The sequence below is a fragment of the Budorcas taxicolor genome, chromosome 19 (assembly GCF_023091745.1).
Source record: "Budorcas taxicolor isolate Tak-1 chromosome 19, Takin1.1, whole genome shotgun sequence".
NCBI lineage: Eukaryota > Metazoa > Chordata > Mammalia > Artiodactyla > Bovidae > Budorcas > Budorcas taxicolor.
In genome coordinates, this window is record NC_068928.1 from 48,885,435 (window position 1) to 48,911,659 (window position 26,225).

Here is a 26,225-nt window from a genome sequence, read left to right on the forward strand (position 1 = left end):
AACTCTGTGTTTTCCCACTATAACATAACTGAACTAGAAACTAAATAAATGATCAATACTTCTTCTAGGTAACTTCGAAGGAGAGTTCTGTGAAGAACAGAGCCTCGCTCTTCCAGGAACTAAACTGGACATTCTTTCCATCTGATCAGAGAAGTTTTGTTGCTGAGGAATAATGGCTAATCAGAAGAAATATGGTTCCCTCAGGGGCCTTCATTGTGTGTGGGGGGTGGGGGTGGTGGTTATAAATATGCTTTTTTGTAAACTTTTATGTTTCCAGGGGTATGAAGAAATGAAGAAATTTGGAGAACCGGATTTCCTAAGGGTTCACTTGGTTTAGTTTTAAATAGCACTTCATATTCCCTTTAAATCTGTAGTTCTCAGCCTTAATGGCTCTTAGGTTACCCTGAGGAAGTGCAACAAATCCCAGTGACTGGACCCCCATCTTAGACAAATGAAATCAGAATCCCGCAGAGGGGGATAGTGGCATCAGGGAATCTAAAGCTTCCCAGGTGACCTTACTATGCAGGCAGGACTGAGAACCAGTGGCCTAGATCCTCAAGTGGGGCGGGGATGGCCTATCTTCTACCCTCCAAAGAGAATGAATCAGGTTTGACCAGAGGGTAGACCCTACAAGTCCTCACACTTGTGACTGGCAAACTCTGTACTCCTAGAGACTCAGTTGTAGGAAGCACTGCCCTAGACCAGTCTGCACCCAGGACCAATTAAATCAGAATCCCAGGGTGGGCAGAAACCAGGCAGGAGCTCGGGTTAGAGTTCCTGAGTCCCACATGCAGCTGAGCCTGAGCACCACTGCTTTAAGTGGTGCCTGCTTTGTTTGGAGGAGGAAGTGAAGGCAGGCCTCCCCCCCACGCCCCCATTAACTGCAGTGAGTGACAGTAACCTGGCAGCAGCCGACACTCGAACGATAAGCGCCGACTCTCCCAGATCCAGATTTATGGCCTTGGACAAACAACAGAGCCTTACTTTGGCATGGTGCCGTCCTCCCCGCACTAATTAAGGCCTAAATAGTTCTCATCAGCATGTGCATAAAATAAATGGGCCTCAATTTAAGACAACTTCCCCATTGTGTCCTGGTTAATGTAATCACGGTTTATAGGTTTTCACATTCATAAATATACTAGCTTTATTTTAACAAGGAGAAAATGTTTAAATCTAGATACACCGATTTCTATTTTTTTACATGCGGTATTGGGTCACGTAAAAAGATGACATAGGTGGTGATTGATAAGAGGATAACAGCATGGACTCTATTCAATCAGTAATCAATATGATTATCAGTAGTGTTTTTCAATTTAATTATTGCTTCTTATCGTCATCCATTTCATTAAAGTTCTGGCAGGTAGGGAGAGAAACAGGATGCAGATAGCAGTATGAAGGATGGTAGCTGAAAGATAAGAGTATACACCCAGAAAATGCAAAGAAATGGCCTGAGTTTATTAAATAATTTGGCAAAGCAGTGAGACAAGAGAAACATCCACCACTGCACTGCTTTCTTTAGCAATTCTGCCTCCCACCAGAAACTCTATCCTCATCCCTGGACAGAAAAGAGCATGCCAGAACATGCCATCTGCTTAAGGCTCTAGTTTTGAACCCCTGGACAAAGCGATCTTTTAATAAAGTATTATTACATAAATACATATTCCTCATGTTCTGATTTGGAAACATTAACAAGTGTGAATGAAAACCAATGAAGTCCTCCTTTTCTGCCTCCAGGGACCAAGCCTGAACCAGCTGGGTGACCAACAGCTGCTGCTGAATATGGAAATTAGAAGGCAGCAAACTGGCAAAGAAGTCTAATTGAGCTGGAGCTGGCTTGTTTGGTCCAATAGCTCAGAAGCAAGACCTGGGGATGTATGGATCAGAGCCAGGCCAAGGCCGGGCAAAAACACTTCGTGAACTTGGACTTGGGCAAGGCGGGTGCCATGACAGTGAGATACAGAGCTGGCTGCGTGGGCAGTCTCAGAGTCAGCAAGTTGGGGAGAAGGAGGCAACACAGGATACAATAGCTGGCATTTCTCCCAGAGGAAGCACACTGTGTTGACAAGGACTGCTCACAAGTGCTCTGGGGCTCACTGCTTTTCTTGCAGGCTGGCCTAAGTCTCAGAGAGAACTGGCCTTTGGCTTGGGTAGAGAATGCTGGCTCCAGGCATAGCTCCTGACTTTAGGATGGCTCACTTGGTATTTTAAATTCCTAAGAGAGTAGTGACAAAGCTAAATTCCTAGGAGAGTAGTAAAAAAAGACCTTAGCGCCTGCCAAAAATGGGACACAAGACAATAAATGATAACCATGTGATTTTTTTTTTTTTTAGATTAGACTTGAGCAGAGGATAAACCAGAAGATTACACTGGTCCTACCAACCTATCAGGCTCATGGTGGGGCCGCACATCCATTCCAAACCTCTACAAAGGAAGTGAGTTATAACTATCTGTGAAGACAGGACAGCACCATAGAGAAAAAGAGAAAGCAAGATAATCTGTCTAGAAAGACTAAAAGATGTTTTAACCCCTATTGCTTCCCTCAACCCCATGTTTTTTAGATTGTGCCAAGAAAAGCAATTAAGGCATGTTTGATCTCTATCATCCTTTTCTTGATGATCTACAGATACATCAAAATGGTCATACCCACTCCCATATGACTGGCAATTGTTTAAAGAAATACATTTAAGTAGGGAATGCAGGGTAGCTATTAAAAATTACTGGGAAGGATATTTTGTGACATGTTAAAAACAGGATGTTGTATGATTCAATTTTAGGGAAATTGGTTGAAAAGTAAATTCATTAATATTTTGCAGGATGAACCAAAATGCTAACAGGAGTCATCTCTGAAGCATGAGATTACTACTGGTTTTGCTTTACTTCTTTCTTTTTCCCCCCCAAAGTTTTAAGAATCATGTGTTAATTTTCCAATCAGAAAGAGTCATTACTTTACAAGAGTTCAAGTTACACTGTGCAACACTACTTTAGACCACAAGACTTTGCTGGAGTTGGCCCCAGTGAAAGTGAAAATCGCTTAGTTGTGTCCGACTCTTTGCGACCCCATGGACTATACATAGTCCATGGAATTCTCCAAGCTAGAATACTGGAGTGGGTAACCTTTTCCTTCTCCAGGGGAATCTTCCCAACTCAGGGATCAAACCCAGGTCTCCCGCATTGCAGGCGGATTCTTTACCAGCTGAGCCACAAGGGAAGCCCAAGAATACTGGAGTGGGTAGCCTATTCCTTCTCTAGGGGATCTTCCAGACCCAGGAATTGAACTGGGGTCTCCTGCATTGCAGGTGGATTCTTTACCAGCTGAGCCATCAGGGAAGCCTGATTTCAGGCTATATACAGGGAGATGGGACTGAACGTTTCCTCTGAAGTCACCCATCACCAAGGGATGCTACCCACCGAGGCTCCTGAACTCACGGGGGGACAAGCACCCTTGAGGGTAGCAGTCTTTTCTCTGGATAGTTTCAGGAACTCTGGAGTTGGCATTCACCTGGGACAGATCTAACAAGTGGTCAAATTTGGAGACACAGTGGGTGCTGTTCTGATCTGAGTCTCTAACCAGGCAGGGGTTAGAAAACTTTTTTTCTGTAAAGGGCCAGGTAGTAAATACTCTAGGCTTTGTGAACCACATGAGTTCACAAAGTTCACTTAAAACCAATGAGTTTTAAGTACTCATTCTGCCACAAACGAATGAATGTAGCTGTGCTCCAAAATACTGAGTGGATTAACCAGTGTCCTCTTTCCCACACTGGTGTGAATTGTATCAGTAGTTGTCGGGTGACCCCTCCTGGGAACCACTCAAGCTCTGTTCCAGCAGACTCCACCTTGATTGGGACCATTTGAGTGCTGCACAAATGCACCCATGTCTTCTAGAAGAATCTGTTCCTGCCAAGGGGAGGAACCTTCTGGAAGATGTTTCTAGAAGCTGTTAACATGATGAAACACAAAGTAGGCCTGGCCAAAGCTGTAAATTGACAATGTTTATGAGACCTTTAGATATTTCTTTCTGGCACTTAGGCACCTCCAAAACCTCCTGCATCTTGTTTTGTATTTCCTTAGCTCAGTGACGGCATCAAAGGGGTCACTTTGTCTGGAGAGTCTCTCTCGTTCATTTTGATACAGCCTCAATTTTCATCGTTCTCCACAAATGGAAAACATGTAATTGAGGCAGAAATAAACAGGTGAAGCCTTGCAGCTTCTAGATACAGAGTTTTCCCTCATGGGTCCTGATGGAACCCACAGCTCAAGGTCAGGGTGAGGTTGTTGTAGGTCAAATAATCCATTCATAAAGGGAAGGGAATTTCGAAATGCATTGCTCTGACAGAAAGAGGTGGGGTAAAAGCCAGGTCAGAAGCGAAGTTTAAGCAATACTAAGAAACAAACTTCTTGACTGAAATTTAGTGACAGTCAGAATGCTTCATGTGGAAAACATCTTGCAGGAGGGTTACACTGATTTTTAAGGTGGGATTCGTGGGCAAGTACGAGTGTATGTATGTGAACATATGCAGAGCCCAGAAAATATATACAGTATGCACATACGTATCTGCCCGTATTCATCCTTCTAAGTAAATGTCAATTGTCACGGAGAAAATGTGTGTTCAATCCCATGACCAGAAATCAAATTCTAAACTCCGAGGTCCCCCTCATCCCTCTTGATCCCTGACAACAATCACTCCAGGTGACAGAGATTTCTGCAGAGAGGCCCAGAGAAAGTACATAAAAATGAGAAGAAAAGCCAGAGGTTCTCTGAGGTCCCAGGCACAGATGGTGGGGCTGGCTCTGTCCACGAGGGGAGAACACAGTGTGGACTGGGGCGAGGGTCGGGTGGGGAGAGCAAGGGGGCTACTCACGCTGTCGTTGCTTCCTTTGTTGTCCTCATACTTGGTTTCTATATGAATGGAGAATTTCGGCAGAAAAGAGCACTATGGGAAAAAAGAAAGTTTTCATCAGCATACCAGTTTTTTCTCTCTTCACATCTTCAGCTTAGCCTCTGGATGCTCTCCTGGCCTTCTGGTTGTGACCACTGTCCATAACCAGAGATGTTAAGACATTAAGTCCAAAGCTACCTTTGGCGACGTGAACACAATTTCATCCAGGAGTCAGGCCAGAGAAAATAACTAGGCAATGAGATAAGTTGGCTGGAGAAGGCAATGGCAACCCACTCCAGTACTCCTGCCTGGAAAATCCCATGGATGGAGGAGCCTGGTAGGCTGCAGTCCATGGGGTCACGAAGAGTCGGACTCGGCTGAGAGACTTCACTTTCACTTTTCACTTTCATGCACTGGAGAAGGAAAATGCAACCCCCTCCAGTGTTCTTGCCTGGAGAATCCCAGGAACGGGGGAGCCTGGTGGGCTGCCATCTATGGGGTCACACAGAGTCGGACACGACTAAAGTGACTTAGCAGCAGCAGCAAGAGAAGTTGGTGAAGAGGACATTTCCCAAAGGAGTATATTCTGTGAGTCCAACCACAGGCTTTATAGAAAACCAACCCCCTGAAACAGAGACAGTGCCAGTTCCAGGGTGCTTCCTTTTAGGGAGCAGCTACCACGGCTGGATACCACGGGGGCCAGCCTTAACCATTATATAAGTATTCATAATAAGCTGGAGGTGGTAAGAGTAGAGCTTTACGGTTATAAATTATTGAAGTCAGACAGACCTGGCTTTTAGTTTGGGATTTATCACTTGATAGCCATGTGACTTTGGACAAGTCATCAAACTTATCTGAACCCCAGCAATACTGAAACAGAGACAGCAATGATTACTTAACAGTGACATTGTGAGGGTTAAATGAAACCATGTGCGTAAAACATATCAGTGCTAGGGGTCGAGCAAACATTTAACAAATCAGTATAAGGCTGCATGTGAACTTGACATGAAAGACAGCCTCTTTCTGCTGGCATGGGGGAGAAAAACCCCAAAGGCACATCACCCTGACACCCTCATCTCACTGAGCCCGTTCCACGTATTCAGTAGATGAAGGGTTAGCATAGCTTGAGAAGAAGATTTTGATGGAGGTCGATGTGGCCTTCCTCCTGCTTGCACTGGCCCTGAGCTAGGCATTAACCTTCCTGACCTCCAGAGATAGGATCGCAGACTACAGGCTAAAAGGACCCAGCAACTCCACTGGGAGCTGCAGGTATTGGAGGAGTGAGGCTTGGGTCCACATGCTCCCAGTTCCAAGAAGTTGCCTTTTTAATTTATCCAAAGTACGTAGACCTGGCCCTGGTCTCAGTGCTTCCAAGTTCTAATTCCTTTATTCCTTCTAACTATCCCATGAAACAGGAACTATTATCATTATCCTTTTTTAAAAAAATTGGAATATAATTGCTTTACCATGTTGTTTGGGTTTCTGCTGTACAACAATGCAAGTCAGCTATAATTATATGTATATCCCCTCCTTCCTGAACCTCCTTCACCCCTCCCATCCCACCCCTCTAGGCCATCATCACAGAGCACCAAGCTGAGCTCCCTGTGCCATGCAGTAGCTTCCTGTTAGCTCTCGATTTTACATATGGTAGGATACATACGTTAATGCAACTCTCTCAATTCAATCTCCCAGCTATGTCCACAAGTCTGTTCTCCATGTTTGCACCTCTATTCCTGCCCTGCAAACAGGTTCATCAATGCCATTTTACTAGATTTCATATATATGTTTTAATATGTATTTGTTTTTCTCTAACTGCCTTCATTCTGTATTGACAGGCTCAACTTTCATCCACCTCACTACAACTGATTTAACTCCATTCTTTTTATGGCTGAGTAATAGTCCATTGTATACACGTACCACCTCTTCTTTATCCATTCGTCTGTCAATGGACATCTAGGTTGCTTCCATGTCCTGGCTACTGGTTAAGTACATGGCCCATGACCACACAGCTAGTAAAAAGTAAAGTTGTGCTTGAAAGTCTGGTGGCCTGATCAGTGTCCATGCTCTTGATGAAGACCCCACTGGTTTTCAGCATGAGATTGCTGAACCTGTAGCAGCAGTACCCTGGAACTTCTAGGAAAGGCAAATTTCTGGGCACAGTGCCAGACCCACTGAATCAGAAACTCAGCGGATGGGGCTCAAGCGTTTTTCTTTGTCAAGCCTTGCAGCATGCTAATGCAGGTGTAAGCTGGGAAACCACACCACTATACCATGTATGGGAAGGAAAGAGAGAATACGCATTATCTAAAATCCCATGGTCCACCATACACACCCTTGCCCCACTTGGTCATCTCATGGTGGCCGTGATCCCCTTTCAGCTCCACTGAGATCCCCCAAGTGGCATCTGTGCAAGAAAGCAGAGGCCTTCGATGTACCATTGATAATTCTCCTGACATCACACGTCTGTGTACATTCAGCCTTCATCTGTCTTAATCCAAGTGAAACAAGCAAGCTGAACCGTGACTAAGGAAACATGGTAACAATCAATCCCAGTAATTGCCTTTATGGAGAACGAAGCCCTGCGATCATTCATTAACACCTTCTTTGCTGTCTCCTCTCAAACCTCTCACTGCACAACTGCTGCCCTCACACCCAGACCCAGGGCGTTCCAAGGAGGGGCCGCCTGTCATGAATCAAGAGCCCCACCACAGAGCTCTCAATAGCTTTGTGAACTTGAGAACATGAACCTGCAAAGACTTTTCAAAATAACAAGCTTCAGGTGAACTGATTTGTCCTTTTTTAACCCATAATTTGGCTTCTCTGGTGGCTCAGCCAGGGAAAGAATCCGCCTGCAACACAGGCGACATGGGTTTGATCCCTGGGTCAGGAAGATTTCCTGGAGGAGGGCATGGCAACTCACTCTAGTATTGCCTGGAGAATCCCACGGGCAGAAGAGCCTGGCAGGCCACAGTCCATAGGGTCCCAAAGAGTTGGACATGACTGAAGTGACTTAGCACGCATGCAACCCATAATTCATGAGGCTCAATCCAACGTGTGCACAGTACCAAGTAGCAAAAGAACGGAGCAGTCCAGGGCGGGGAGGTGGGTCTAGGTGAGTCAGAGTGGAACCCGTCAAGAGTTTTTAATCGGCTGAATCTCTAAACCACTTAACTAAGGTCAAACAAGTGAATTTTAGCATTTGGATATTAAATCCAAAATACGAAATGGAAACTCATATGCAAATTAACAGATGTTGTTATTTCTGAGTCAGGGACTTAGGTTATTTTCATGTCAGAATGGCAATCCTGCAAGAGGCTTGAAGGGTACTTGGTTTTGGCAAGGCAATGGGAAGACACGGACAGGCCAGCCCCAGGCTGCTCAGCTCTATCTCTTTCAGCAGTGGTTTGGGACTGATAATCCCCTTAGGATATCAATGGATGATTCTCAGAGCCCTGTAGTATACATTGCTTCATGTTAAAATCTGAAGTGTCTCTGGCTTGGGGCATTTTTGACACTATCACTAAAATCTTTCCAACGAGATGTCCATCTTGAGATCAACTCCTGCTTCTCCTAAGCAAGTTAGCTTCCCTAAAAATCCAGTCCTCTAATCCTCAGTCAGTCAGTTCAGTCACTCAGTCATGTCTGACTCTTTGTGACCCCACGGACTGTAGCATGCCAGGCTTCCCTGTCCATCACCAAATCCCAGAGCTTGCTCAAACTCATGTCCATTGAGTTGGTGATGCCATCCAACCATCTCATCCTCTGTCATCCCCTTCTCCTCCTGCCTTCAATCTTGCCCACCATCAGGGTCTTTTCCAATCAGTCAGTTCTTTGCATCAGGTAGCCAAAGAATTGGAGTTTCAGCTTTAGCATTAGTCCTTCCAATGACTATCAAGGGTTGATTTCCTTTAGGATAGACTGGTTGGATCTCCTTGCAGTCCAAGGGACTCTCAAGAGTCTTCTCCAACACCACAGTTCAAAAGCATCAATTCTTCGGCGCTCAACTTTCTTTATAGTCCAACTCTCACATCCACACATGACTACTGGAAAAACCATAGCTCTGACTAGACAGACTTTTGTCAGCAAAGTAATGTCTCTGCTTTTTAATTCACTGTCTAGGTTGGTCACAGCTTTTCTTCCAAGGAGCAAGTGTCTTTAAATTTCATGGCTGCAGTCCCCATCCACAGTGATTTTGGAGCCCCACCCCCCCCAAATAAGTCTCTCATTGTTTCCATTGTTTCCCCATCTATTTGCCATGAAGTGATGGGACCAGATGCCATGATCTTAGTTTTTTGAATGCTGAGTTTTAAGCCAATTTTTTCACTCTCCACTTTCACTTTCATCAAGAGGTTCTTTAGTTCTTCTTTGCTTTCTGCCATAGAGTGGTGTCATCTGCTTATCTGAGGTTATTGATATTTCTCCCAGCAATCTTGATTCCAGCTTGTGCTTCATCCAGCCTGGCATTTCGCATGATGTGCTCTGCATAGAAGTTAAATAAGCAGGGTGACAATATACAGCCTTGACATACTCCTTCCCCGATTTGGAACCAGTCTGTTGTCCCTCTAATCCTAATCGAGTTTAAACTGTTGAGTAAGGCTTTCTTTCCTTTCTCCCTAGCTGGCTCCCTATTGTATGTCACCACTGAGGTTATCTTAAACCCCTTCCCTTTTCAAGACCCGTGCTTGGCTTCACTCTCCCTTCCTTGAGTTGATAATTTTGGTTCATAGTTTAACAATGACACAGATCACGTGACAGAAACACCTACTTTCCCCTCTCCTCCACTGTTGCAAACCTGCTTCTTTATGCTGCTTCCTATTCTTTGTGAATCAGAGAAAGACGCTGCCTTCTTTATCCCAATGGGAAAGAAAAATAATATAATGATCAGAACTGAGACACAGAGGAGTCATCAGACCTGAGATGTATTGACTTGGGCAAATTATTTTCCCATCCCCAGTGGGGACAATTTTTTTCTACTCTGTAGGCGTGCTGAGATCACTGAGGATCATTCAGGTAAACCCAGCACAGTACCTGGCACAGAGTAGGTGCATGGTTAAATATATTTGTAAGTTTCTTCTCTGGAAACTTGTTTCATTGATTATTTGCATCCTCTCCCTGCTTCCTTCCTACTGCCTAAAAATATAATGAAAAGGGTCATACTCTTAAAAAACAAAACAAACAAGCATCAGATAACCTCAGTTATGTTTCTTCTGATCTACAACCAACCCCACTTCTCCTGTCTTCACAACCAAACTCTACTAAAAGAATAATTGATGCTTGCTTGCTCTACTTTTCCACCTCCTATCTTTTTTCTCAAGCAGCGCAATATGGTATGGAAAGGACTGATTATCAGAGAATTTTCAAAGCAGCACTGCTTCTCCATCTACACCCCGTAGGCCTCCCTAAACTGTTCTGTTTGTGTGTGTGTGTGTGTGTGTGTGTGTGAACTTGCTTCAGTCATGTCTGACTCTTTGTGACCCCATGGACTATAACACTTCAGGCTCTTCTGTCCACAGGATTCTCCAGGCAAGAATACTGGATTGCCATTTCCTCCTCCAAGGGATCTTCCTGACCCAGGGAACGAATTCGTGTTTCTTATGTCTCCTGCACTGGCAGGCGGGTTCTTTACCACCAGTGCCACCTGAGAAGCCCACACTCTTTCATACGACTAAGCAATTCCTCCAGCGACAGCAGCTCTCTTCCCTCCTCTGGTCCTTCAGTGAAAGTGGTCCCTCCAGTTCCGCCCTCCACCCTATTTACTTGCTCCAATTGAGCTCATCTGTTTCTGACTTCCATGACTTATTTTTATGAATCCTCCCAAACTGACATGTCTCACCCGGCTGCCCTTCTCACAGGTCCAGATGCCCACTGGCTGTCCCCAACAAGGGTCCTCTAGGCACATCAAACTGGAAACATCCATACTGAATCTGAATGTTCTGCACTGTACGAGTTTCCCAGAGCTGTCAAATTACCTTGAATCTGGCGGCTTAAAACAGCAGAAATGTATCTTCTCATGATCCTAGAGCCCCTAAGCCTGAAATCAAGATGTTGGCAATGTCGTGCTCCCTCTGAAGGCTCTAGGCTTCCAGTGGCCTAGCTTCTCCCACCTCTCCCAGCTTCCAGTGGCCCCAGGGGCTCCTTGATCTGTGGCAGCAACTCCCATTTCTGCCTCTGTCTCCACATCACCTCCTTCCCTCCATATGTCCCTCTGTCCTCTTCTTATAAGACAACAGTTACTGGATTTATCCCACCTTAAATCTAGTGTGATTTCATCTCTCATCTCAAGGTGCTTAACTAATAACACAAAGACCCTACTTCTAAATAAGGTCACACTTGAGGTTTTGGTGGACATGAATATTGAGGGGGATGTTATTCCACCTACTATTTGATGCACTCACCCATCACAAACAGTGAACTGCTGGGTCCTGCTGACTCAGTTTCTCTCCTTAAGGGGAAGACCTGGAGTCTTCTGCTTCTGACCTGAATCTTCTTTTCTGGCTTTGCCTGGCATTTATCCCATAGCCAGTCACAGAAGATCACTTCCCATTTCATTAAACACTTCTGGCTGCCATGTTTTTTGCCCACAATGCCCTTAGCTTGATATTTCTTTCCTAAATCTTATCATTTCAAACACCACTTCAGAATGATTATCTGGTGTATACAGGTAGCATCCTGTTTGTATTTTTGTCATAGCATTTAATTTATCTCCTTTTCCATTATCACACTGAGCTGTCTGTTTGTCCGGCTCACCAACCAGAAGACAAGCGCCAATGCTATTCCAGTAGAAGGATCCCTCGCCTACAACCCGCTGCCATTAGGAATGGTGTGAGTCCCTGTCTCCCCAGTTATTCAGGCATCAAAGCATCTATTTTACCTCCAGGTTGCCTGAGTCTGCTTTCTATGACAAAGGGCTTTGCTCCAGCTGGGAAGATACCACTTAACCTAGTCATTCTCAAATATCTAGGGGGTGGAAAGGAAGCACCCTATCTTCCAACCATGGACTTTCTCAAAATACATGCTATCCCCTAGGGATTTGGACACATTTCCTAGAGAGGGGGATTCCATATCACTGAGGGAACTGTCAGAAGTATGGGAGTGGAAAAAAAGTTGGGAATCCTGACATAACCAAACTTGCATGATGCAAGAAGAGAGATTATCAGGAGTGTCACTCATTGGCTAAAACTGTCTCAGGGATTCAGAATACTCCTATGTTCTCCATGTCACTTGGTTGGCCCAGAACAACATGGTGGTTGCTCAGTTGCTAAGTCGTGTCTGACTCTTTGTGACTCCATGGACTACATGTAGCATGCCAGGCTTCCCTGTCCTTCACTATCTTCCAGAGTTTGCTCAGATTCATGTCTAGTGAGTTGGTGATGCTATGGAACCATCTCATCCTCTGTCACCCGATTCTCCTTTCACCTTCAATCTTTCCTAGCATCATGGAGGAAAGACTAAAATACTCATGGTAGACAGAGTTCTAAGATGGTCTCCAAGACTCCCAGCCCATAGTATAATCCCTGGTATAACTGCACATCTTGCATAATCCCTCCCCTTAAGTGTAGATGAGACCTATGAATAGAGACTTCCCTGGTGGCTCAGACAGTAAAGAATCTGCCTCCAACAGGGGAGATCTGGGTTTGATCCCTGGGTCAGGAAGATCCCCTGGAGAAGGGAATGGCAACCCACTCCAGTATTCTTGCCTGGAGAATTCCATGGATGGGGTAGCCTGACTGATTACAGTCCATTGGATCCCAAAGAGTTGAACATGACTGAGCAACTAACACTTTCACTACTCTTCTGAATAGATAACCATGGGGATCAGATATACTGTGGAGTGGAAGTCGCTCAGTCGTGTCTGACTCTTTGAGACCCCCTGGACTATACAGTCCATGGAATTCTCTGGGCCAGAATACTGGAGTGGGTAGCCATTCCCTTCTCCATGGGATTTTTCCAACCCAGGGATCAAACCCAGGTCTCCCACAATGCAGGCAGATTCTTTACCGGCCGAGCCACCAGGGAAGACCCTGGGGATCAGATAATGTTACATTACATAAGACTTCATTTCAGAAGCAGATTTCTTCTTTTATTCTTTTTTGCTATTCTGGGTCTTCATTGCTGTGCATGGCTTTCCCTAGCTGAGGCGAGGGGGGTCCCTCTTCATTGTGGTGTGCGGTCTCCTCTTGTGGAGCACAGGCTCTAGGGCAGTCGAGCTTCAGCAGTTGCAGCTCGCAGGCTTAGTTGCTCCATAGCATGTGGAATCTTCTTGGACCAGGCATCGAACCCACATCCTCCGCATTGGCAGGTGGACTCTTATCCACTGTACCACCAGGGAAGTCCAAAGCAGGTTGGGTTTTGAGGAAGTAAGCTGCTGTGTCTTAGAGTGCCATGTGGCTAGAACCTGAGGGAAGTGTCTAAAGCCAAGAGTGACGCCTGGAGGCCAGCCAACTAGAAAACCAGACTTCAGTGCTACAACTACAAGAAACGGAATTCTGCCAAAAACCAGTAAGCTTGGAAGAGGACCTTGAGAGTCAGATGACATTGCAACTATGGCTGAGATTTTGATTTCGACCTAATGAGACTCTGAACCAAGGACTCAGCTAACCTGAGCCCCACCAGCTGAGAAAATAAATTTGTGAAGTTTTAAGTCACCACATTTGTGGGGCATTTATTATACAGCAATAGAAAACCAATATAACACCCAACCTCAAGAATACAACCACTGCTTCCCTTCCAAATCACTCATTTGGCTCTCATCTGAGTAAAGCATCAGTGACTTTGAGATTTGAACATATCTAGGAAAATGGGATGGGGAATTTGTACTCTCTCTAACTTAGTTCCATCTGTAATGCCATCCCCTCTGTCAATGGCCGCTGCTAACTGCCCAGGGTGATAGTTACTAGAAACTGATGCCATGAAACTTGCCACTGATTGTTGTCCAGAGGCAGCAGTGTGCACCTAGCCCACAGGGAGCAAGTGCGGTTGCTCAGTAGAAAGAATACAGGTTTGGGAGTGAAACAACCTTTAATTCAAACTCTGGCTTCTTTTCACACAAACTGAGACCTTGGGCGAATTCCTTAATCACTCTGAGCTTAAGTTTTCTCGTCTGTAAAATGGATACGATACCAATCTCTTAGCTGTGGAGTGAGATAAGAAATGTCCAAGGCCAGGCCAAGGTCTGGCTGAACAAATACTACAGAAACGTTGGTATGCCTCATTGTACTCCTCTGCACGAAATCCCACAGCCCAGATGGGGACTAAACAGAGACTGCATGTGTGTAGGGAGACCCCTCCACTGTGTGTGTGTAAGGATGCCTTGGGAGGCTGTGAATTTGCTGAAGCAGCAGCAACAGGAGAACACCTGATTGGTCCTTCCTGTGACACGGATGGCAGCTGAGCCATGGAGCAGGCTTGAGTCCTTCCAGCCTTGCTCTGACCCCTAACTTGTTGTATTTTGAGGACACGTCATCACATCTTCCAGGTCCATCCTCTTTACTGTCTTTCTTTTCCTAAAGCAGCTCCTCTTTCTGCACAGGGGCCCTCTCCTTTCACCTATCTCAGATTTCCTTGACCCCTTTGCCAATTTCACACAGGGAAACAAGAATACAACCAGACCTTCCACAAGTTTTCTTCTTTCCTAGATCTAAAGGCTTTATGCCTGCTGGTTCACTTAGCCGTATTTTAAAAAAGTGAGGCTCAGAGAAGCTAAGAAATAGCATCAAAAGACAGCATTTGGGAGCCCCAGAGGGTCACATGAGATGAGCCTGCTTATAGGCAGAGGGTTGGGGCAGTGACTGCAGAGCAGCACAATGAAGCAGAGAGAGGGGCCATGAACTAGCCTCATCCCTCAGAGCCTAGGGGGGCGTTAATGAGTTCATTTCAGCCCCTCCTCTGCCCTCTTCCACCCCTGGGCCCATTCAAGATCTAGAACCTTCTCCCTCATGAAAAAAATCTCTTTCTTTCTCTTGTTGACTAGTAAAGCAACTTGGCCAGAAGACTGTTAACAAATATCCCCTTTATTAGATCCAGGGTTTATTTTGCCTCTAACCCCCTAAAAATAACACAGGTATTATGGAGAAATTGGGGAAAGGAGGCAAAAAAAACCTCTTGTCAGCTGCTCTTTCATTTTCTAGCTTAGATCCTCCTAAGCCAGAAGACTCTTACCAGTGTTGCTCTCATCTGCTCCCTGCCAGGACTAACTTCCTTTGTACCCAGCATCTGAGTGTCATTAACTTGCCTTCCAAACAGAATGTGATCCAGTGGAATGAACCTCTTATTGGAAAGTGATCATCAGGTAGCTGTGAAATCTCCAGCATCTGAGACTGAATGTGCAATGTTCCTTGTTAACACTAAAAACATGTACTTGTATCTCTTGGAAGTGACAGGGGGGAATCTGCAGTCAGGAAGAAGAAATCCAGGAAAGATGAGTGAAGTACCTGGGCTCCTTGCAAGAATAATTTCCGGACACAGACACACCCCAGTTCAGTGTCAGGAAAGGAAAGCAGCATGTGCAAAATGCACGGCAGAGCTCGATTTTCTATTCACTACAGACATGCTTTGGAAAAAAAAAAATGAAAGAGCTATTTTTAGTCCAGTGATTGATTAGGGTTGCTATGGCAATAAGAATCACTTACGAGAAGGAAAGTGAATGTAAGCGAGTCTTAAAGTGAAAGAGGCAAGTGCACTGGAAATTTTATAGTCGGTTTCTGGGTGGTGCTGGGAGCCTGGCTGAATTGTCCACACCTGCCGAGGGAGAGAAGGGATGGTGGCTGTAGAGAACAGGCCAGGGGGACAAGTCTGAGGCTCTCTGGGGGCTCCATACTTCAAAAACATGCAGAGGTGAAACTTCTGGAAGACCTGCATTATCCACTTTGAGATCATCATTATTGTCATACTATACCCCCCACGTTGCCCAGTGCATGGTGGAAACTGCAAGCTAAAGGGTACTGCTGCTGCTGCTGCTGCTAAGTTGCGTCAGTCGTGTCCGACTCTGTGTGACCCCATACACGGCAGCCCACCAGGCTCTGCCGTCCCTGGGATTCTCCAGGCAAGAACACTGGAGTGGGTTGCCATTTCCTTCTCCAATGCATGAAAGTGAAAAGTAAAAGTGAAGTCACTCAGTCGTGTCTGACTCTTTGCGACCCCATGGACTGAAGACTACCAGGCTCCTCCGTCCATGGGATTTTCCAGACAAGAGTACTAGAGTGGGTTGCCATTGCCTTCTCCAAAGGGTACTAATCCCTCCCATACCAAGCAAAAATCGTATTCTAAAAGTATGTTTCTAAAACTTAACCTCATCTGGTGGAGTTGTTAAAAACAGATCCCAGACTCCTTTCCTAATGACTTGCTTTCGGAAAGTTGGGAGTCCCAGAGCCCAGATCGGAACCTAGAACTTGATTTTTCTTTTTAAAAATAGCTTTATTCACTCCCATATTATTCTCTCATTTCAAGTGTACAGATCAGTGATTCTTATTCATAGAGGTGTGCAACCATAACTACAATCTAATCTTAGACTACGTCGTCACCCTAAACAGAAGCCCCGTACCCATGAGCAGTCACTCCAGCCTCCTCCCCTACCTCATGCCTGAAGCAACCACTAATCTACTTTCTGTCTCTGACTTGTCTATTCTGGACATTTCATATAAACGGAATAACATAGTATGTGGTCTTTTGTGTTTGGATTCTCTCGGCATCCTGTTTATGGCAGAATAATATTCCATTGTATGGACACACCACTCTAAATGTACCCATTCATCAGGTGATGTGTACTTGTGTCTACTTTTTGGTTATTACAAATAATGTCCAATGCCATGGACATTCTTGTAGGTGCTTTGTGTGAACATGTCTTTTTGTTTCTCTTGGGTATATACGTAAGAGTGGAACTGTCCGTCATATGGTTATGGTTAACTTTTGGAGGACCTGCCAGATGGTTTTCCAAGTGGGTGCACCATTTTGCATTCCCACCAGTCGTGTCCAAGAGTGCCAGGCTCTCCATAACCTTGTCAGCACTTGCAATTGCCCAGTGTTTCTCAACCCCAGGAAGTTCTGGAATAACTTTGGGTCAAAATGATGAACCAAGGTAACCATTCCTCAGTCCAATCTAAGACACACAGACATGACTCAACACTGAGGTAATAATGACAAAACTATGGATACTGTACTATTATCAGGCACTGTCTCAAGTATTTGGTATATAAGAACTCATTTATTCACTCCTTAACCCTCTCATACAACTCTGTGAGGGTCATTTTACAGACAAGAAAACAAAGGCAGGGAAAGGTTGACTAGTATGCCCCAAATCATACATTTACATGACGGCTCTGGAATGGATTCACTCAGGCTGTCTGGCTCTGAGTTCAAGCTCATGACTCCGCATCCTGCTGCCTGTTGAGTATTAGGAAGGCACATGAGTGTTTCTATTGGAGTTTAAGTGACCAGCTGGGGGTGAGGGTGGTTAAGGTCCCTCAGTATGTCCTGTGGCCAATGACAGCAGATAAAACACGTGTCTGTGTGCATCCATCTAATGATCAGTTCAGTTCAGTTGCTCAGTCATTCTGACTCTTTGTGATCCCGTGGACTGCAGCATGCCAGGCTTCCCTGGCCATCACCAACTCGTGGAGCTAGCTCAAACTCATGTCCATAGAGCCAGTGATGCCATCTAACCATCTAATGATAGATGTGCTTACTTTAAATAAGCCCAAGAGGCTTATTCAAATAGGAGGCACCCAAAAGATATATTGGGGAAATAATGAGTATTTTAAGAAATTTATAGTGGTACTCCTTTAAAATGCCAAAATATCCTAGTACCTTTAAAATATACAATCATTTTCAAAAATTCAAATGTCAATATGATGACTTACGATAACTCCTACTGTGGAAGTGCTCTTATTTTAAAAAATTCTTTTTCGGCCATGTGGCTTGCAGGATCTTAGTTCCCTGACCAGGGACTGCACCCGGGCCATGACAGTGAACACACCAAGTCCTAACCACTGGACCTCCAGGGAACTCCCCTGGAAGCACTTCAAAAGTACTTGCCCAGAACCAGGAAGGGAATGAATCCTCAGGTGTGAAAAAAATATTACAAGTGAACAAATGTTCATCACTATACTGTTGGTCCTATAAAGGACAGGGAAACAACCCCAAAGTCCACCGGTAGAACGCTGGTTAAGTACACTGTCGTGAACGCTAAAGGTTTTTAAAAAGCAAAGTGCAAAATAGAACAACCTCATTTTTGCAAAAAGAGGGGGAAAAAGGCATGTTAGCATATGCACAGAAAAAACAGAGGAATAGATATGAAAATATTTTCATAGAGGAGAAAAGTTAAATTATGGGGCCTTTTAATTTTCGGTGATACAGTTTCTTGTAGTACTTGACTTTTATAATAAATATCGACTTTTTCAGTAAGCAGAAAAAATTCAAATCCAATTTAAAAAGTACATAAACACATCCATGATATCCCAAAGTGACTATATTATCTCTAACGCAAGTCACAAGATGACTAAAAACTTTCACTGTCTCAAGTGGTTCCTGTATCACACTTTTATGGAGTCTTAGAATGAGGTGGATCTGAGAGGTGATACAGTTCGGTAGTTCAAAGCACTTTTTAAATGGCATCCGACTTCTTTCTTCAAATAATATGTTAGGTAAGTATCTGGTGGCTAGTGAGGCATGTTCACGGAACTTCCTGGACCAAAAGAAGAAAAGTTTGAAAATCGCTGACTGAGCCCAGTAATACAATGCTTTATTTCTGGTTACCAGCCGAAATTCTTCCATGTCTGAGAGCCAGCATTTTACAAGGAGGCTTGGAGTCAAGAAAATTAAATGTAAGAGTTGAGACTCTGGCTTGGGGCAGATAAAGTACTTATAGGCTTTTAAAAGATCATTTCCTTTTAGCGTTTATCTGAAATTCAATGCATTCCTCTCTGACCATCTTGTTCTGAAACTCTATCAGACTTGATCTTCTCTCTAATGGAACCCTCATGAAGACATTGATTCTCTGGTACTATATTCTGTATTATCATATTAAATATACTCCAAGGCCATAAAGGGAATTTCAGCTTGAGATGGGATCATTCATAAAACTGAACTTGCAAATGCCTTGTCCTTTCACTAACAGGAGACTTACGTTCAGATTGTTCCAGTGAACCTAGTGAAATAAGTCTAATGGTTGAGATTTATTATCTTCTAGGAATTCAGAGCTGGAGCCTGTGCTATTTGTAAAACAGCAGACTGTGGGTGGTGAATCTGTATGTAGAGGCAGGAGACGACTTAGATTTTAAAGTACCTTTCAACTTTTAAAATTCTTCATCGGAAAATTTTTATCCTTCCATTTTGACTGAAGATTTGTCCCATAGTTGGAAGGTAATATAAACTCTTTTGTGCATAGAAAATCTTTAATAGACACAACAGTTTCAAGAAGGTGTATGTCTGGCTGTCCCACATCTATTCAGAATCTCAGTCATCCTGCAGGGACTGATGTAAATAAAATAAGGGAGATATTTGAGCTTTCTTGGCTGTTCTGGGTTCCCAGGGTCATGTATGACTATACAATCTAGGTGGGTGGCCCTAATGACAGAGTAGTTAGAAAAAAAAAAAACTGCAAAGAAGATAGGACCAGAAAAATGAGAAGGGGAACCCAAGCGGAGAAAAAAGTAGAAGGATTTTAAACAAAAGAGAAGGCAAAGAGGAACAGTATATAAGTAATACAGATGAGGATGAATTGGAGAGTGGTTTCCCCAGTATAGGCTGCATCAGAAGAAAAATGTGGCCAAGAGGAGCAGTGGGACCTGAAAGAGAAGTGGGGGAGGGTGAGAGAGAAAGGGGCTGTGTGGAAGGCAGAGCATGGAAGTATAGCAGGAAAACAGCTGTTTGTATTCCGGCCCACAGTCAGGAAATGCACACAAGCCTCTCTGCTGCTTTTCACTAGCCTGCACCCGACACTGAGGCTTCTGTTCATTCATCAGTTCTTCCACTGATGGAGCCTCGTCCGTCTTCTGATATGCTGAGTAACAGCCACTCACTGGGGAAGCAAGGGCAAGAGGGAGAGGGAGCAAATGCATGAATGAAAGAAAGGTTTCTCAATGGGAAATGGTTTGCTACTGGTGCTTCTATGAAATTGAGGAGGGAAACTAAATTCAGGCTCATTCAATCAACAGTTGGACCTGCCAAGGCAGAAATCAGCAGAGGATGATGGTGAATACCAATAGCTACCCATGATAAAGGCAGGACAAGGAGTTAAGGAGCAGATGGAAAGAAACTGCATGTAAATGAAAAAGAACTGTATGTAAATAACAGATTGGAACAAATCAGTGGTTCCCCATATACAGGCTGGCATATGGCCAGGTAGGAAACTTTCATATTACAAGCCTTCCCAGTTAAAAATGGTTAACAATCACCCCCTCTTAACCAACTGGGCAAATTCCTCACCTAAATACATACTGTAGTTCACAGTATCTTAGTGATTAGAAAGGTTGAAAGATGTGGGGACAGTTTTGATTCACTTTATTTAATCACTGAAATGTACTATTTCAGTGTATCCATATTTACATGTGTTTAATTTTATTTTTGCAGAAAGAAATCTGCCCACAAAATCTTCCCGGTTGTATTATTCTGATTACACCAACTTGAACTGAACACAACTCCATAGACATCAGTAAATTGTATTAGAAGAGAAATCCAATTTTCAGTACAAGTAGAAAATAGAAAAGAAGGAAAAGAGTATTTTTTAGGGAAACCTTCTTTGGAAAATGCCTTTCAACAAATATTTTTTCCTTTGGCGATTGTCCTCTGTTAAGTCATTCTTATGGACCTAGAGATTACCATGCTAAGTAAAGTCAGTTAGAGAAAGATAAATATCATACGATACCGCTTACATGCATAATCTAAAACAAAAACAAAAACAAATTTATTTACAAAACAGACTCACAGACACAGAAAACAAAATTATGAGGACTTCCCTGGAGGTGCGGTGGATTACAACACACCTGCCAACGCAGAGAACACTGGTTCAATCCCCGGTCTGGGAAGATTCCACACGTCGAGGAGGAGCTAACCCCGAGTGCCAAACTACTGGGCCTCCGCTCTAGAGTTCGTGAGCCCCAACTACCGAGCCTGCATGATGCAACTGCTGAAGCCTGAGAGCCTAGAGCCTCTGCTCTGCAACAAGAGAAGCCACCAAAATAAGAAGCCCATGAGCCGCAATGAAAAGTAGCCTCCATTCACTGCAACTAGAGAAAGCCCACACAAAAGCAACGAAGACCCAGAGCACTCAAAAGTAAAATAATAAATAAAAATTAAAAAAGAAAACAAAATTATGGTTACCAAAGGGGAAAGGGTGGGATAAATTAGAAGTCTGGAATTAACAGATATACAATAGTACATGTAAAATAGATTAACAACAAGGTTCTACTGTATGGCACAGGGAACTATATTCAATACCTTATAATAACCTATAATGGAAAAGAATCTGAAAAAGAATATATATATATACACATATATATCTGAATCATTTTGCTGTACACCTGAAAGTAACACAACATTGTAAATGAACTATACTTCAATTTTTAAAAAATGCAAATAACTTTAAAACACTACCTTATGGTAAAGAAGCATATTTTAGCTTCTGCTCTCCCCCCACCGCCCCACACCCAAAAGTCGCTGAATCAATTTTTGTACAAAGAAGAGACTGGGAGAGCTGGAGTAAATGGAAATGGGATAAATTGGACAAACAACGCTGGTTGTCCCAAGCTTCCTGCTTCCCCAGGCACCAACTGATTGGGTTGCTGAGATGTGGAGACAAGTGTGAACCCTGAGCAAGGACTCTGGCACATTTGCGAATAAAGCTGGTTTGTAACGGGGTCACTCGTACAACCAGCTCATTTTCTAAACTGAAATAAATCAGAATGTATAAACTCCCTGTCATCCCCACCTACTGCTGCCTTGGCTGTTTGGTCTAACAGAATTGATTTTGCTTGAAAAGGAAACTTGCAGGTTCTGTGTCGCTTAATTCTTCAAAAATCCATTACAGTTGGGAGCTCTTAAAAAAAACTCTGGTGTTTTAGTCACAGTAATCTTTAGACAACATATTAACTAAAATTTAAGAGAAAATAACATTTACTGAAATAGAATTAATCCACTAGTCTATTTCAGTTCAGTTCAGTTCAGTCACTTAGTCGTGTCTGACTCTTTGCGACTAGTCTATTCAGTGGGCACGTAATAGCTCTGACCCTGAGGGAAGCTTCTGGAGCACCTCGAAGTTTTAGAAGACTGGCTTTGCAAAATCCAAGGTCCTATGGACAAATAAGTGTGGGAAGTATTATATACTACGGCTCCCTTTTGGAGATTCATAATGTAGCTATTCTGCAATGACATGATCTACTAAAATCTGTATAACCAGGTGTTTCCCTTACTTAACTGGCTAGGAACCTTCTTAGTGGTGGTTATGAATGGTTCTAGACTGTATCCAGCTAAGCTGAAGCTTCAATATTTGGCCACCTGATGTGAAGAGCCGACTCATTGGAAAAGTACCTGATGCTGGGAATATTGAAGGCAAAATGAGAAGGGGGCGGGAGAGGATGAGATGGTTAGACAGCATCACTCATTGAAAGGACATGAATTTGAGCAAAGTCTGGGAGATAGCGAAGGATAGAGGAGCCTGGCATGCTGCCGTCCAAGAGGCTGCAGAGTCGGACACGACTTAGCGACTGAACAACAATAACAATTCTATCTTCACTTACACAGTAGCTTAGGTGGCCAGATTGTCTTCCAATTGCCTTCCAAACAAGACCAATCCCAGGGTTCAGGTATAATAATGCATCTTCCTTTGACTTGCTACTATTTCCTAGTTATGTAATTTTGGGGTTTCTAGTACCCTTGGCTGGGACTCAGTGAAAGGTGGGAGAGGAGAAGCTTAAGATGGATGAGAGAGCTTGAGGAGAATGTACACACAGCAGCCATCAGCTCTTTCATTCACTGGAGAAACTGATGAGGTCAAGAGAGAAAGTGAAACTCCTATCCAAGACAGTTTGCTGCTTTCAGAAAAACACCTGTCTCCCTAGTGCTACCCCTGGGAAGACAACCTGAGTTCATCCTGGGTGACTGATGACCCAATTACGAGTAGCCCAACTCTCTTCCCGGGCTGGACTAACCCAAACCTGAGCAACTCTATCTCTCACTGTGGCTCGGTACTATTGGAGGTTCTCATGCAAGAGTCATTTCCTACTCCCTGGTCTGTTATAGTTGACTGTTTTTCTACCTCTTCAACTAAATAATTAAAATGTTGGGTAGCACTGGACAGCCCATTATTATCTTTGGGGAATAGTCAGTCCTTCCAACTAAGAGAAAAGGTGCTTTCCATTTGTCATCACCTCTTCTTCAGATTCTTATTAAAAGATGTTTTGGCGGAGTGGGTGGTCACAGTAGCAAAATATATACAGCAACTGTATATTCCAGGTTACGGCTACTGACTTACTATAGGCTTGAGTTTTCAATTTCTTACAAATGAGAAGAAAATCCCTTTTCCTCCCCTGCTTCATTACTACCAAGGTTGAACTGATGCTGCTGAGCTACGTTCATACTCTAGAGTGGCCTTTTTTTAGCCCTAGAAAAACAAAATCGGCCACTTTGGAAAGCAGCCAGTCTCCTCGGGCACCTTCCTCTGTGACTTTATAAACTTCAGAAGAACCGGCAGGTTTTGAAGAACTGGTTAGATGATCCGTCCTCTGGAAAATTGTCGTCATGTCATTCTTTGTTTACTGTATAATTAAGATTTCTTTTTCCTATAACTGAGCTAAAGATATTTTTTTCCACTTCCTGTGCAAACTGCATTTTCACATAATCCTAAACACATAGAGTCACTCATAGTGATGAAAAAGCTTTTACGTCTTGATAACCGTGATAATACTAAGGCCCGAGATGACCCGAAAGAGAAAGTTCTCTTGGCTGGATTTCTCACAAATGAGGGCACCGTGAGCTCTCAATAATAGGTTGGACAGTCAGAAATAAGACCCAGGGGATCCTAGGAATAGACATACACTGCTCTGGACTAATCCTAAGAGGAAAGACACCTGTCCGGAGTATTATGAAGAGCCCCTCTGCCTCCCTGAGCAAGAGTGGAGTGTGGTGACCCCAGCTGGGAATTTGGCTTTGGGGTAGTTTTGTTTTGGGGCATAGACAGGAAATATGGGACTTGGAATGACATCAAGAAGAGATATTCAGGATTAAAAGATCAGGGGATAAAGAGCCCACCGAAAACACATTTAAATCAGGGGAAAAGATGAAGACTACTAAAAGCATCTGTCCTAAATCCTGGGAGCAGACCCTGTCGTTAGAAAGAAGAGTGGGCTCTTCCTCCCAGGCAGAGAGCGTGAGAACATGGCTGAGTCTTAGTCAGGAGGAGGGAGGCAGCTTCAAAATCAGAACTGCGGGCCTAAAAGTATGCACCTGCAGCCAGAGAGGAAAAAAGCCAGAGATCCTCACTGGGGAGATGGAAAGAAAAGCTGTGCTATATTTGGGATGGAAAATAAAAGTGGACTAGCCGGGAACAATGTTGCTTCCCTATGGAGAACTAAACCCAGACCTTGCCCTGAGACTCAAAGCTACCATGACCTGCCCTCCATGTGTCTGGGCAGCCAGGATCCAGAAAGATCACTTGCCCACTGAGCCTGGAATGACCAGGTGGTGGACTGAATGTTTTTGCCTTCCCTATATATGTTGAAGCCCTAATTCCCGAATGTGATGGTGTTTGGAGGTGGGGCCTTTGGGAGGTAATGAGATTTAGATGAGGTCATAAGGGTGGGGCCCTAACGATGGGATTAGTGTCCTTATAAGAAGGGACCAAAGAGCTTGCTTTTACTCTCTCTCTGCCATATGAGGACACAGCAAGATGCCTGTCAGCAAATCAGGAAGAGAACTCTCATCAGGAAATGAACCAGCTGATATCTTGATAATGAACTTCCCAGTCTCCAGATCTATGTAAAATAAATGTCTGTTGTTTCAGGCACCCAGTATATGGTGTTCTGTGATGCAGCTCAGGCAGACTAAGAGCAGGTATCTGCAGGCGGGAGTTCCACTCTCCCCATGGTCCAGCTCAAACTCCACCTGCTCCAATAAATCTTCCCACCTTTCTCCCAGGCAGAATTTCTCTCTTTTTTGCACAACTCTCTGTTTGCACTTAGCCCTAGTCTTCTAGATTCCTAGACTCTAACACTAAGCCCTAGTCTTCCCTGAAATACTGACAGCTATGTATTAATTTGCTCTCATCTTATTTTCCCCTGCTCAAGTCGCTTCAGTCGTGTCTGATTCTTTGTGACCCCATGGACTGCAGCCTTGCCAGGCTCCTCTGACCATGGGATTTTCCAGGCAAGAACACTGGAGTAGGTTGCCATTTCCTTCTCCAGGGGATCTTCCTGACCCAGGGATCGAACCTGTGTCTCCTGCAGCTCCTACTCTGCACCATTCAGTCCATTTCACTCCCTGAGCCAATCCTACTGGGCAGGAAGTACTAATGTTGTCCTAATGTGTCACTTGATTGGCCCTAACAGGAACGTGGCATGTCAGCTGCAGGACAGCTTCCCGGGTTTCAGAATTCTCTCTCCTTTCTTTTCCTTGGTTTACCAATGTTCCCCTGTTCTTATAACCTGACTTTTGTATATTAGTTTCTGAGACCACTTCTGCCCCACTGTCAGCCCCTTCCCATAAGAGTTCTGCCAGATAAAATATGAGATAAGCCCTCTTTTAATATAAAGTATAGCCCATGCAATATCTGAGACATACCAAAAATTTACTTGCTGTTAATCCGAAAATTCAAACAACTGGATATTCTGTATTTTTCCTTGCTAAGCTAGCAACTTTCTCACCCTAGTAGCTCATGACCAAGTAACCTATGTAAGAGGGGAATGTTGTCTTCTTGCCTGTACGTCTTCTTGAGGACCACAGTCCTGTCTATGAAGCTTATGGCCCCACCCCAGGGGCCAGGACTCTCCTTTTCACACTGTAGTTGCTTGTCTGGCTGGATCCCAGGGCCATTCATTCTGCCTGTTGGTCTGAACCTCTGCTGTGACCCCGTTCAGAGCTCATCCAGGTCTGAGAGTCAGTCTGTCCTCTGAGCTGTTGTGCTGGCCTGTCCCATTTTGCCTCCAGAAAACTCCATGACTTGCAGATGATTCCCAGGATTTAACTGGAATATCTATTTCCCACCAGACTGACTCCCCAAAGGGGCAGGGATTACTGTTTAATAAAACCTAGCATATAGCATGATGCTTTACATATTGTTGGTGCTTCATCATAAATTATTGTTAATCTAAAGTTAAAAAATGGTGATATGGATTAAATTGTGTCCCCCCTAAATATATGTTA

The 26,225-nt window shown here is 44.0% G+C and overlaps 1 protein-coding gene across 1 annotated transcript in view; it reads right to left on the reverse strand.

The window, feature by feature from the left end:
* Positions 1-26,225, reverse strand: part of PITPNC1 (phosphatidylinositol transfer protein cytoplasmic 1) — a 189,996-nt gene that overhangs the window by 80,631 nt on the left and 83,140 nt on the right. Inside the window, exon 5 of the mRNA XM_052658232.1 lies at positions 4,860-4,931. Within this exon, the coding sequence (XP_052514192.1) occupies positions 4,860-4,931 (72 nt within the window). The remainder of the gene's footprint in view (positions 1-4,859; positions 4,932-26,225) is intronic.